The sequence below is a fragment of the Lonchura striata genome, chromosome 2 (genome assembly GCF_050655825.1).
Source record: "Lonchura striata isolate lonStrDom1 chromosome 2, ASM5065582v1, whole genome shotgun sequence".
NCBI classification, from domain to species: Eukaryota; Metazoa; Chordata; class Aves; order Passeriformes; family Estrildidae; genus Lonchura; species Lonchura striata.
Window position 1 is genome coordinate 134,449,157 of NC_140704.1, and position 13,532 is coordinate 134,462,688.

Consider the following 13,532-nt stretch of genomic DNA (forward strand, 5'->3'; position numbering starts at 1 on the left):
ATATCTACTATTTCTACAGTTTTAAAAAGGGAAGCTTGCTAGCAATGCCTAGTATCAGTGTGTACAAGTAGGCTTTGTAAATGCTTCAGCAAAAGAAGTAGCATTGGACATTAGTGTTTATTTTCGCTGAGATTAATTTTGATCTTTGAAAAAATTAATTTTAAAGGTAGAACATTTGGGGATGTTGCTACATCTGTAATAATATGGAATCCTTTATATCCTTAAAGTGAAAAATATATAAATATATATAATCTAGATTATACAAATTATCTACTATATGTGTAAGGGAAGTCTTCCTTTGACAAGTGTAGAAAAAAGAGAGCTTCTCTCTTCACATCAACTCATTTTAGCTTACCTACAGGGGTATTGCAGAGATTCTTTGCTAATATTTGAACTAGAAAAAAGCAGCTACAACATCTTTATACAAGGGTAAGTGATATTTCAATATCAAGGTAGTTAATGTTACAATTTTTCCTGTTAAAACCTCTAGAAGTGAGTTGAAATATGTAATTTAAAATCCTTATTTTCAAAATAGAGTACTATGAAAAGTGGTATTATTTCTGAAATATTACAGCTCAGGAAATAGGAAATAAAAGATGGTGGATGACTTAAATATGGAAATGTTAAGTCTTAAAATCCAACATTTAATATGAAAATGGTAGTAATTTCAATACTTGGTTATCTTTGGAATGCTCATATAGTTTATATGTCTTGTTTCCTTTACTACAACTCCCTTATCAGTTATAATTTATTTTCAGACTAATTTTCTTCTTAGCTGTCATACATACTATAAGTGATACCAGCTCATTTACTACTAGTAGTTATTAACTACTCTGTAGTTTTGAGATTCACTTCAAACAGGAAGGTTTGATTGCAGTACTTTTCAAGAACACTTTAGTTTCAATCACTTCTACAAAGCAGAGACTAAACTTTAAAGAGTTTACTGCATGTTATGACACAGGGGCTCTTTGAAGGTTAATCAGATTTTTAGCAATAATAGGGTTGGATTCTTGTGTGACTAAGTGAGTCACTTCTGTTTCATGTGCAGATCTGTCATTTAATCAGAAGCCTGGAAGTTAAGACTTAATTCATTGCATATTAAGTAGAAAAGACAGTTGTTGTTTTAATCATTTTTTTTTCCTTCTGAACTTTGCTATATCTTTAGGACTGTAAATTAGTTGAGACAGCTAGACTGATTATTTAAAAACCATTCCTAATGTGCGTAAAATCTAATAAAAGAAGCTGTACAGTGGAGTCATATTATTTAGACACCAAAGCTAAAAAGTAATTTGAAGAAATATCCTTAAATAAAATCCCCTAAATGTGGTAATGTTCCTGATTTACATGTAGGGCATGATTTAATCTAATTGCAGTTTAACTGGGGGCAGTTAGTGTTTTTTTAAAGGCAAGTACAAAAACACACAAGTCTTTGTATCCCAAAACAAATATTTGGGGAATGGCCAGAGTAGACTGTCATAAAGAGTTTTAATCAAGTATGTTTTTTTACAACTGAGTATCTCTGATACAGCTCCATGCTTGAATTTAGCTGTTGAAGTTGATAAAATTATACACAATAGAGTAGGGCTCTGTTTAAGCATTACTGGTAAATACCTGTAATTCTGGTAGCAATGCCCCACACAACAAACATATACATTATGTATGTATCTTACCTTGCATGTTAGTTTAACTCTAATCCCATGCCATATGTACTATGTTACAGTACTCAGTTCTCTGTGTTGTTGATGGGTACCCAGCTTTGTCATCCTGTCTTCCTCAAATGTTGAAATGCTGTTTGAATAATGATAGTGTATACAAAACACAGCGTCCCAGCAAGAACTGTTTAAATAGCTATTTTTATAATGCAGTGCTTGAGAAGTTTTCATCAAGTATTTATCCTGCTGTTGGAAAAGCTGGGTTGGATTCCAGAATGGAAGATGATGTGTGATGTGTTTGCTGCAGTCAGTCTGGTGCTACAGCACACAGGATTATAGACTCAGATTGTTTAGCTTTCGGAGGGCCTTTGGTGGAAAAGCCAAGGGACTGATTTACAGAATCTTGCTGCATGATACAAATTAAATAACTATTATAAATATTTTAAAACTTGAGGAATGTTGGTTTGCCTGGATACAAAATATCAAATAGGATGAGTTGATAACTTGTAATTTGCATTTGTTTTGCTGTGTGAGTTGAAGAAAGAAAGGTTTGAGGTACAGAGAGAAGAGAACAAGTCAGGGCAAAAAAATCTATATATTTCCTTTCCCCCCTTAAGAAGGGGGAAAGGAAATATATAGATTAATATATTAATATATAGATTAATATTAATATATCAATTAAGATATTAAATATATAGATTAAGAAGTGCTTTAAGGAAGGATGCTGCAAATACTGGTGCTAGCTTTGCTGTGTGGGTAAGGAGTAGAAATGCATGTTACTTGGTGTTGCCATTTTCCCAAATATATTTGGAAGCTACTACTGTGGATGATGCTAATACATCCAAAAATTGCCATGCCATATTTACTACTCTATATTTGCAAATCTGTGTATATGAAGACTTTATTTAATCATTGTTTTGAAAGTGAGTTAAGCTTTAATTTAGTCTTGCCAGCTGTTTTATTTGCCTACTAGTTAGATAAATGATATGCTGCCTTCCTTTTTTCCTTTACTCTCATGCTGTTAACACAATGAAATGAAGAAAATCTCTAAGTCCTTATAAACTGAAGCCATCTGGCTCTTCATAGCTGTAATGCTATCCAAATGTGTAAATTACTAAAAATGTACTCCCTTATGCTTAGGAGCACAGGCCTGAATTTGGTGCTGGGTTCCTCTGTCTGAGAAACTGAGATTAAGAGTTTTTTAGTCATGGTTTATTTGGTGCCATAGATTTTGTTGGGACTAGAGAGAATAAGAAATTGTGAAGTGAGTGAATGTTTATGAGAATAAAAATGAGTAATGAGTATCTGGGGAAGGAGAGAAATTATAGGCAATTTTAAAATTGGATTAAATAGGGTATCTTAATCCTAATCTGATTTCTGTTATTCTCTGATTTTGGTCCAAACACAAATCAATTTTATATGCTGTTTATATGTTTAAGGTAAGTATTGCACAAATACCCCTGCACTTGCAGGGGATTCATGCAAGGAAGAGATCCAGTTAAATAATGTAAGACCTTGTTTTGGTACTTAGAATTTCAGATGGATTTACTTGGAAGCAAACTGGAGAAAGTGAACTACAAAAATTTGAATAGAAATGTTTTTCATGGGTTTCCAGGTAATTGTGAACTGGATGAGAACACTGTAAACCTTTGTTGCCTGAGGAAACAAGTAACTTCAAGCATTATTTAACCGAAAACATACATGAAGAGTTGAGAAGAACTCGAGTTACAGCCTAGAGGATTTCATTGTTTAAGCTTGGTGTTTTGGCATACAGATGCTTGGGGTTTGAATGTGTTGTGACTAAAACTGCTTGATCTGGTTCTAATATCCTGTTTAGTTCTTGGTCATACCCCATGCAGCACTACCAGCTGGGGACAGAGTGGCTGGACAGGGGCCAGGCAGGAAGGAACCTGGGGGTACTGATTGACACCAGGCTGAGCATGAGCCACTGTGTGCCCAGGTGGCCAAGGCAGCCAAGGGCATCCTGGCCTGTATCAGCAATAGTGTGGCCAGCAGGAGCAGGGAGGTCACTCTTCCCCTGAGCTGGGCACTGGTGAGGCCACACCTTGAGTGCTGTGTCCAGTTCTGGGCCCCTCAGTTTAGGAAGGATGTTGAGGTGCTGGAGCATGTCCAGAGAAGAGCAACAAGGCTGGTGAAAGGTCTGGAGCACAAGTGCCATGATGAGTGGCTGGGGTTGTTTAGCCTAGAGAAAGAGAGGCTCAAGGGAGACCTTATTCTCTACAACTGCCTGAAAGGAGGGTGTAGGCAGGTAAGGCTTTGTCTCTTCTCCCAGGCATCCAGCAACATCAAGATAACACAGTCTTAAGCTGCACAGCAGGATATTTAGGTTGGACATTAGGAAAAAGTACTTCTGGACATTGGAATGGGCTTCTCTAGGGAGTTGTGGAGTCACTGTCCCTGGAGGTGCCTAAGAAAATGTGTGTGGCCTTTAGTGCCATGGTCTTGTTGACAAGATTGAATTTGGTCATAGGTTGGACTTGAGGATCTCAAAGGTCTTTTCCAAACTAATTGGTTCTGTGATTCCATGATTCTCTGGTTCTGTGATTCTTTGTGTATGTGATGCTTGTTTAAGTTTTCTGTTCTCTTGCACATTAAGGTGCTCCTTATCTTCACTGTCTTCAGTGTTTTGCATAATGAAAGTTATTAGTATGCTTTTCTAAGAGAAATGTGTTGATAGGCAGATTCCTATAAATAAAGATCCTATTCTGTGAACCCAAACCTCCATCCATGAAGCCTTCTTCATCCATGAAGGTCAAAGATGAATGATGACTTCATTACTCTTCCATTACTCTTGCATTACCTGATATACATCTGTCTCAGGCACATGAAATAACTCTGCATGGTGGTTTTAAAAAAATAGAAATGTTATTCTAGATTAAATTAAGTGATTGAAAATGTTGCTTATAGTTCTTTCCTAATGTCCAATATTTATGATCTCTAAGGTTGCATAGAAAGAAGCCTTTCCTTTTAACTAAAAATGGGATAGGCATTTCTTGAAATTCTTTTTAGTCAAGCAGAAGGTAGTTCACTTGCATTTTATGAAGCTGCATGACAAATGCAATTGGCCTGTGTGACTACATATGGTATGGGAGATTATTTTTTAGTGGCATAAATCATCCTGCTTAGAAAAAGATGACATATGCACATGTATGTGAATGTGCGGTTCCTCTTCCTAATTTTCTTGTGTTTAGAAATTTTTTTTAAATATTTCAGTATGCTTGATTGAAATGCTGATATGATCAAAAGGCATCCTATAGAGATCATCATGCTGATGCAGAAGGAAATAGAATAAGAAAGTTGAATCTTAAGTTGTCAGGTTACGTTCAAGCTGTTTTATTCAAAATTTATTTTTAATCAATTTGGCAGATATGTATTGCTGTATTTGTACTGTCCTGTACAGTTGCTTGTGGTTTCTCTGCATATTTAAAACAAATACCTATACTTACAAGCATGGCTTTGCAGTGCTTGTGTTCTTCTGGCATTTCTATAGGGTTGCTTTGTATAGATTATTAATGTCTGTGTAGATTTGGAGTTTAGAATCACGTAACAGCTTTGAAAGCAATGTGGAAAATGCAAAATCATACATCCTTGATAGCTTTCACTGCCTTTGTTATTAGCCCATCTATACAGACTATTACGCTATTATTAAAAATATTACTTTAAATAATATAGTGGTTTAGACTGAATTTCAGAAATATTTCCATTCATTGCTGAAATACATTCCATCTACTTAAAGATCAAGATAAACACAGTGGGTTTTGTTGTTTTATAACTGTGTCTTATTTTAAGAATGTCAATGGCTATCAGCATCATCAGTGAAACTTTCATTTCAGCAGCTGCTACAAAAACACGACAGTTTGAAAAAAACAACTGTTTTGAAGAAACTTTCACATAGAGGTACAATGGTTGTATTTATGTAATTGCTCTTGGCAACAGCTTCAGTAAATTTAAGTTGAAGTTCATCCATAAAATTAACTGGCTTTCTCAATCCACTTGAACCTTGATCTGTTTTGGTGTAATGTTCTGGAGTCTGTGAAGAAGCTTTACAATTGGAGTCTGTAACCCCAAATGAGATTACACCACCTTCTTATGATTCAGAATTTCCTGCTGTTGCAATATGTGTTGTTCCACAGAAATTAGTAGTAATTCCCTCTCATACACTGTTGAGATTGCTCCCAGGGAACAGCATTAGTGACATATTCTTTCACTGCTAAAGAAAAGGCATCCTATTGTAAACTTGGTTGTCTCTCGGTGAGTTTACAAACTTGTTCTAATTCTAAATAATTTATTTCATCCTGAAGCTCTGTTTCCCAGGAGACAAAATAGTTATTTTATAAAACCAATTTTTGCTTCAAGAACAAAGAAACCATATGGTGATTTTGAAGCTGAGATATCCTTTATATTACAGACAGTTGGGTTTTCACTCAGAGCCTTTTCTGTTCTTTTTAAAAAATTAAAATTATTATTATTTGTGGATTCCTTATTGAGTGGACTGTATTGAGTCTGCATCAACTGGCTGCAAAGTGGTGGTATTTGAACTCTCTCCTGCATAGGCAGGTTGCAGTGGGGTTGCATGTTCAGGAAAAAACACAGAGCAGAATTCATTCATCCATTGCCCTCACTACAAGCAAGTGTGAACATGTGCATAGTCCTCCCTTAGAAGAAAGCAAAAAGAACAGCCACAGTGAGCATTTCTCTTTTCTGCTCTCATTTCAGGAGCATTTCTACCTCCAAAGCTGGTATTGCTTTTCTCAGATGAACTGGTTTCAAGCTATGTTGTTATTAAGTACATCTACTGCAGGGCAGTGTCCCTGGAAAACCTGCTGTTTGCAATCTTTTGTGTTGGCCCTTTGAGTGTCATGACATTAAATCGCAGAATCACAGGAATACTCCTGAGAAATTCTGAGGCTTTAACAGAGGGCCCATCCATCCTAGTTTAAGCACTTTTGAAGGAGGGGACGTTTTGTAATAAAGATTGCAGCATGTCTATTTTCTACCAAGAAAATGAGTCTGTGATGGAAAGCAAACACATGTTAATGCTGGATAACCAGAAAAGGGAGTTGAGACGTGAGAAGGAAAGAGTAAGCTGTTCTTCACAATTATCACAAGCTTTTTCTGCTTCTAAGGCATGACTGTTCTGTTTCTTGTAACACACACATTTATAAAGATCTCACAGTCTATTTTCTAAATTTAAAGATATTCGGTGCATTCTGGTTGGACCCATGGCAGTTCAATGGGTATGATTATTACTTTCTCATGGTCTTTGTTTAAAACTATGGGCATTTCAGTTATGTTACCTGAGTTTGTGCTTAGTTAGATGAAAAAACATGGATGTATGATGAGTACTTGATACTTTTTATCTTGCCATGATAGTCCATTAATTTTAATAGCCAGTGAAAACATACTTAGATTTATCTGACATGAAGAAGAAAATAGAGATCTTCATGTTTGTGCTCCAAGTTACTTCCTTGCAATGTTTACTGCATACATTACAGCCTAGACTCTTTCCCTCCAGGAGTTGTAACAGGAAAAACACATTATGTTCTCATTTACAGTGCTAGACTAGTTGTCCAGTGATGAATGGTAGATGAGATAATATGCCAGGAGATCCTTACCCCTTAGGGAGAAGAAGGTGGCAGAAATAATTAATATTTTTTACATTTTTCTGGATCACAACTCTGAGATTTGTTTGACATCACCTAACCAGAGAGTGGGAAGCATCCCTTTGTGTATGGTCAGTTCTGAACATAACACAAGTGGATGCTCCAGGGTTTCTTTCAGTTTTTCCTTACTCTGATTGTCATAGGTTGAACACATCCTGCTCTTGGTTTTGTGCTGTTGCACCATTTTCCACACTGCCTGTTGGCTCAGAGTTTTTGTCCCTCCTTGACCTTTCCCTTGTAATCATAGATGCATCAGCCCTTCAACTCAAAGCCTAGCTGGGAAACTGTCACACTTGTGGTATTTGTCTGATACTACTTGTCAACATTTGGAAGGTTCAGATCTGCAAGTAGATGTTTCTGGAGATGCCCATACTACTATTCTCTGCTGTAGTCATAAAACTTTCTTTGCAGAAAACCCATCTGTGACTTGCTAACATGTTTTAAAAGGTCCTTATGACTAATGAACTATAAAATATCTTGTCATTGTTATAGCACATAGGGGATGCTGTAATAAATTAGAGGTCCTCTGTGACAAGTACTATAGATACATAATAAAACAAAAACCTCTAGGAATGCTTCAGTCTAAGTTCATATTTTTTCCTTATGCACCAAAAAATAGGATTAATCAAATTTCATGCCTAAGGGTTTAAACAGATGGAATATGAAAGAAGATTTCACCAATCGGCAGTGTAGGAGTCCTGGATCTCTGGAAAGTATGTATTTTCATAATGTACAAGATAAAACCTTTCATTTAAACATTTCTTACATCTTATCTAGACAGTGGTTTAAAGTAGTAGAATCCCAGATTAATATTCAGCAACTAGAGAACAATGTTTAATTTTATTTGAAATACTTCTTTCCACCCGTTCTACATTAAAATGCCAACTTTGTGACAAAACCATTAAAATGTTTAAATGCTAAACAGAATTTTCTGATTCATTGTTTTCATGTAGATATGTTTTCTCATAACTACTTTTCCAGGTTGTATTGGTCAGTGGACATCTGGACAGCTGGGACGTTGGGCAGGGAGCTATGGATGATGGTGGTGGAGCATTTATATCATGGGAAGCATTATCACTCATTAAGGATCTGGGTAAATATTTCATTTTAAATTATGTTTAATGCATTGTATTTCCAGGACATTTTGTATGATGTCTAAACTGGACTTTCTATTTTATCCATGTCTCTGAGCACAAATATTCATTTTGTCACTATACCCCTCAAAACTAGTTTAAAACAGACTTTTTAGATTGTTGAGTTGATATCCAATTATGCTTTTCCTCCTTCATCAAATGGAATCTATTTTTCCTCCTTATTTCCTTTTTTCACAAATGTAACCTGTGGTCAAGAGGAATGCCCAACATATTCATTAGAAATTAAAATCAGCTGCTGCTCCTGCCCTGGCAGCCTTTAAACAATAAACTATCTTTGCCTGTTTCCCATTGAAAGGATTTGTGCACTTCAACAATCCCAGTCTTTCTTGAAGAGCTCTTTGTAAGACAAACTCTGTCATGTGATTAGCTGCTTGCATATTGCAGTCATGAACATCAGACATCCCTGTGAGTTCCTATTCCTTTATTTTGCACTGTTTGAACCTCTAATCTCTCAATTTCCCACCTTTGGAATGATTGGATTATCAATCTGTAGTTAAACAAAGTGTATCTATTTCAATTTTTGGTCTTTTAAAAGCAAACTAACTAGGATTCTTCTACTAAGAATCCAAGTGTACTCCTTCTTTTAGTGTTTTTTAATTTTTTTTTTTATTTTTTTTTTTGATGCTTGAAAGAATTTGCTGTGTTTCCTCCACCCTCAAGGAAAAGAAAGTTTTTTCTGCTGTGTTTGGTACTCTATTCCATTCAAAACAAACTGTTGTGTGTTTCTTAAGGGCAAGTTCATGGCGGCATTGTATAATTTTTATTCACTGGCTTTCCCTTCACGCATGACTGAAATACATCACTTTCTTCTTGTTTAAATATTTGATTTCCTCTGGTAGTAGCCTGTGTGTTTGCTGTGCAACCTGTGGTGAAATGCTCTTCTCTCAGCTGGGAAGTACTAGAGCCTTTGCTGATGCCCTCTGTTCTGGGCAGCTGTTGTGTTCTGCTCTTCTCTTTGTGCCAGTGTTCTGCAGGAACACAAGGTTGGGAGAGGCCTTCTGGATCTTCATAGCTGTAGGTAACCAAGGGGTATATGCCTTTCACAAACTGGCCTCCGTAGGAGATTGGTTAATGCAGATTTAATATCTTATGCATTTAAAATCTGACATAAGAAAAAAAGAAGGGGGAAAAAAACGGTCAGCAAAATAAAAATATGTGAAGATTGTATGAGGAACAAATTAATGGCTTTTATTTAAAATCAGTTCCATAGATTGTTTTGAATGAGCATTGTGTTTTGCACTGTGGAGACTTTGTTTGATATTCTTTTGGACCCTGATAAATTTAGTCTCACACTAGTCCACCAAATACATTCAAAATGAAGATAAGACAACTCAGTTGACTCTATGCATTTGTAGAAATTTTTTGCTGTGTCCAGGGAGTCTTAAAGCCATGGTGCATTGTGTAGCCATAAAACTGTCAGCATTTACCAGATTTACAGCTGTGGTGATGTGATCATCAAGCTGAAATGAGCATTCTGAAATATGATTTCTAGAATATTAACTTATATTGTGTAGTGAGAAATGACTCCAGTACTTCTACCAAGGCCTTTTGTGTTAATGAAAGCAAAATGCTATTACACTATTAAAGCAGGGTTTTCAGTGATGGTCTAATAGCATTTCATCGTGATATCACTGTGACATTTGGACATGGCTTATTGACAAGACAAGAATTATGGCTGTTAATTTGGATTCTGAACCTTTCATGTAATACTTGAAGAATATTATAGTTTAAATGCAATTCCAGACTTTCAACATTGCCTCCTCCCAAAACAATTTAATAGCTATTGGCTTAGGACCAAATACATGAAATTAATTGAAAAATCATTAAAATTATGGTTTAAGATGGTAAGATTTTATTTTAAGAAATACAATTTGTTTTCTTGCCTCAAGTAAATTTTTTAATAGTTCTTGCTTTTATTTCTAAGTAAATCAGTTACTTAATGCATTGGCCTTTATACTTCCTCATATTTCCAGAATATTCAGTGTTAGCTTTTATTTTTTGAATTGAGGTGGCAATTTCTGTGCCATAGTGGTATATTTTTTTCTTTTAGTTTTGTTTGGATTTTGGGTTTTCTAGCTTTTCAGACACCATAATAATTATACACTCCCTACAAGGACATGTATCAGTCCAGCACAATCTGAAGTAGTTTTACATAGTCTTCAAAATTTCAAACATTTGGTAGCATTTTCAATTTCCGTTTCCATTTTGACTTCATATGAATTTTGTTTCTTTTTGAGGGAAAGGCAACTACATGAAAGTCAGACTGAACTGAAACTGTTTTGCATTATATTAGCAGAGAGTGGAATGAAAGTATTTTATTGACATAAAATCCCATGTATACATTTCTGAAGAGCAGTACCTTAAAAGCACAGGGCCGATTGTGATCTGCTGTAGTTTTTGAAGACTGTTTAAAGTTATAACCATTCAGTTAAGTCTGGAAAGTAGGAGAGCTAACAAGTGGAATGTTTCAGTCTGTCTGAATACTTTGCTTCTAATAGCTGCAATATCTCTCTGCTCGTCTTCCACAGTGGGATGATGGGAAGGGGATACCTGCTGGTGGTGCCATTCCCTCTCATCCTTCTTCAGGGAGAAAGCACAGGCAACAAATTCAGAGCAAATTTCAGCTTCTAGATGGCTACATTTCAACAAGGTGAATCTTGCTATGTTTTCTGTGCAGCTGCAATTTCACTCTCAAAACATCCCCAGCATATAATTAAATGTCAGTACCAGCTTATGCACCTGTTGGTGCCCATGCTGGCTGTAGACGTCTCCTGACCAGAGTAAAAAGAAACATTTTCCTTATTGCATCCATATCAAGTTCTCTGTATCATCTAAACTGTCATGGCTGCCTGTTTTGCTGGTAGCTAATCTCAGAAAAAATCACTAACTAATGGTCATATCGACTATCAGTGTTCAAAGGGGTCTTTTCTCACCCTTAATAATGAAGTTTAATGAAGCACAAAGGAAAGAAAAGCATGAATTAAATTCTTGAAGCTTACATATGCCACTTGTAGGCAAGATCTGTGGCAAGCTGCTTCATGGCTGATGTGCTTAAAAGAGGAAGAACTGGAAATGTTTCCACAAAAATTGTTTATGTGAAGAAACATGAACATTTCAGCTAGTTATTACTCATTCCTTTTACTGGGAATAAAGACTCTTTTGGAGTTGCTGAGGCAGTTTGTGAGCTGGTCTGAACTGGTAAACTCCCTTTCCTTCAGGGAAGCCAAGGCTGTTGTGATTAGCTGAGGATTTCTGATGCTTAAAAAATTACCCTTCTACACTTGCAGGCAGAGTTTCCATGGCAGTAAACTTGTGCAATGTGCAGTTTGTCTTCTGCGATGTCTGGCAGCAGCTGCCCTGCCCAGCCCTCTGCAGGCTTTAATATTTTGATCTATTTTAACTAATTTTGATGAAGGCATAAAAATATTTAGAAAAGGAAGTTCTGATATACTCTTCAAATTGGTGACAAAGGGGAGATGGGCAAGTGCATTTTTGTCTCACCTGAGGAGAGGCAGGAAGAAGGCACTTTTATTGCTTTCTTAAAGATGGCCAACACCTGGTTACCAGAACACATATAGCATTGTGGTAATCACCAGTCTCTTTTCTTTTAATCTGTCTGTAAACTCTGTGTGATAGATTGTAAATATCTCCATGGCAGTATTGAGAGAATTATTTGGGGTAATTAGGAGATGATGGGAAGACACTGGAGGTGTTTTAGAGAGGAAAGGCTAACAGGTTTCCATCATTAAGCTGAGAGAATCCATGGGGTGTTGCATGAGGTGTAATGTAGTGTGATGAGGACCTCTGGAAGCTGTAGGAGAGACAGCACTCAAGAAAATTGCCGTTTTCTACTTTTATGGAACAACAGCTGTGTTGCTAATTACAGCCTAGAAATCTCAAAACTAACTTGTTTTCAGGTTCCATTTATAATTCTAAACTTTTGTTAGTTTATGTGTAGAAATGAGCATATCTGGATCTGGCCAATGTCATTTGCCTCAGCATTTTCATGCTGGTCCAGTTAGTGCCAAAATGCTGTTGTTTGAAATACAGCCTCTCATGGTCCCTCTTTCACACAAGGTTTACAAAAGAAGTTGCTTTTCCAGGTGAGATTAAAGACTAAATAATCAGCTACACATAGAACATCACTATAAAATCCCACAAAATTTATTTTCCTGCCATATTTTGTGTTTGGTTGGACAGTTTGCAGAACTTGATCCTGCTTTGGGTGTTGGTTGTCAGTTTCTTTGAAGGAGATATTTGTTCTCCTTTCCCAACATTTCAAGTCTGCAGCTCTTCTTGCTCAGGAGTCATGCTTGTGTACAGGGTATTTGAGAAGGAAGCAGCTAGTATGTATTCAGTGGTTTCAGAGCTTTATCCAGTGCTGCTTCTTTGCTCCTAATCCAGCTGTGCTCACACATTGCTTGGCTGAGGCTGCAGGTGTTCTGCCCTCCTCCAGCCCTGCCAAAGCCACCTCACACTCTAGTGCCGGAAATATGGGCCTTCCATCCCTGAAGGAAGCTTGAAGGGACTGAATAATGACAATAATAAAGATCTTTAGAAACTGGTTGTATGGCAGTGTCAGGTTTCCAAACATAGTATTTTAAATCTCCTAACAGCAGTAGGGAGCCTACTGGTGTTAGAAATCCATTTGATTTTGGTAGATGAATTTCAGCGCTTTCTTCTCAAAAACTTCAAAAAGTATAATTGTTATGTCTTTTTTTTTTCATTAAAACATCTGGAATCCATTTTTTTCCTGTTGCGAATAGAAATTGATCAGGTATGTTACTTGACACTACAGTCTAGTGTATTTTCAGTCCCATCTCTGCTAGCACAGGAGTAATCAGTCAACAGGTTCTTTGTTCACGTCCCAGGTTTCTTTCAGCAACATTTACCCACAAACTCTCTTTCCTTGTTCAATAAATGTGTTTTCTACCTTTTCCTGGCTGTGTTTGGGTCTCTCCTGCTTCATTGCTAGCCAGCTCTTGGTGCCCTGCCAAACCCAGAGGTGCCTATCTGTCCACGAGCTACTGCTCAGTCTGGGG

General features: G+C 36.6%; 1 protein-coding gene across 3 annotated transcripts in view; it reads left to right on the forward strand.

Moving 5' to 3' along the window:
* CPQ (carboxypeptidase Q) overlaps positions 1–13,532 on the forward strand; it is a 146,929-nt gene that overhangs the window by 82,310 nt on the left and 51,087 nt on the right. For all 3 annotated transcript variants that reach the window (XM_077782816.2, XM_085572363.1, XM_085572364.1), the window contains exon 5: positions 8,318–8,429. In XM_077782816.2, the coding sequence (XP_077638942.2) occupies positions 8,318–8,429 (112 nt within the window). The remainder of the gene's footprint in view (positions 1–8,317; positions 8,430–13,532) is intronic.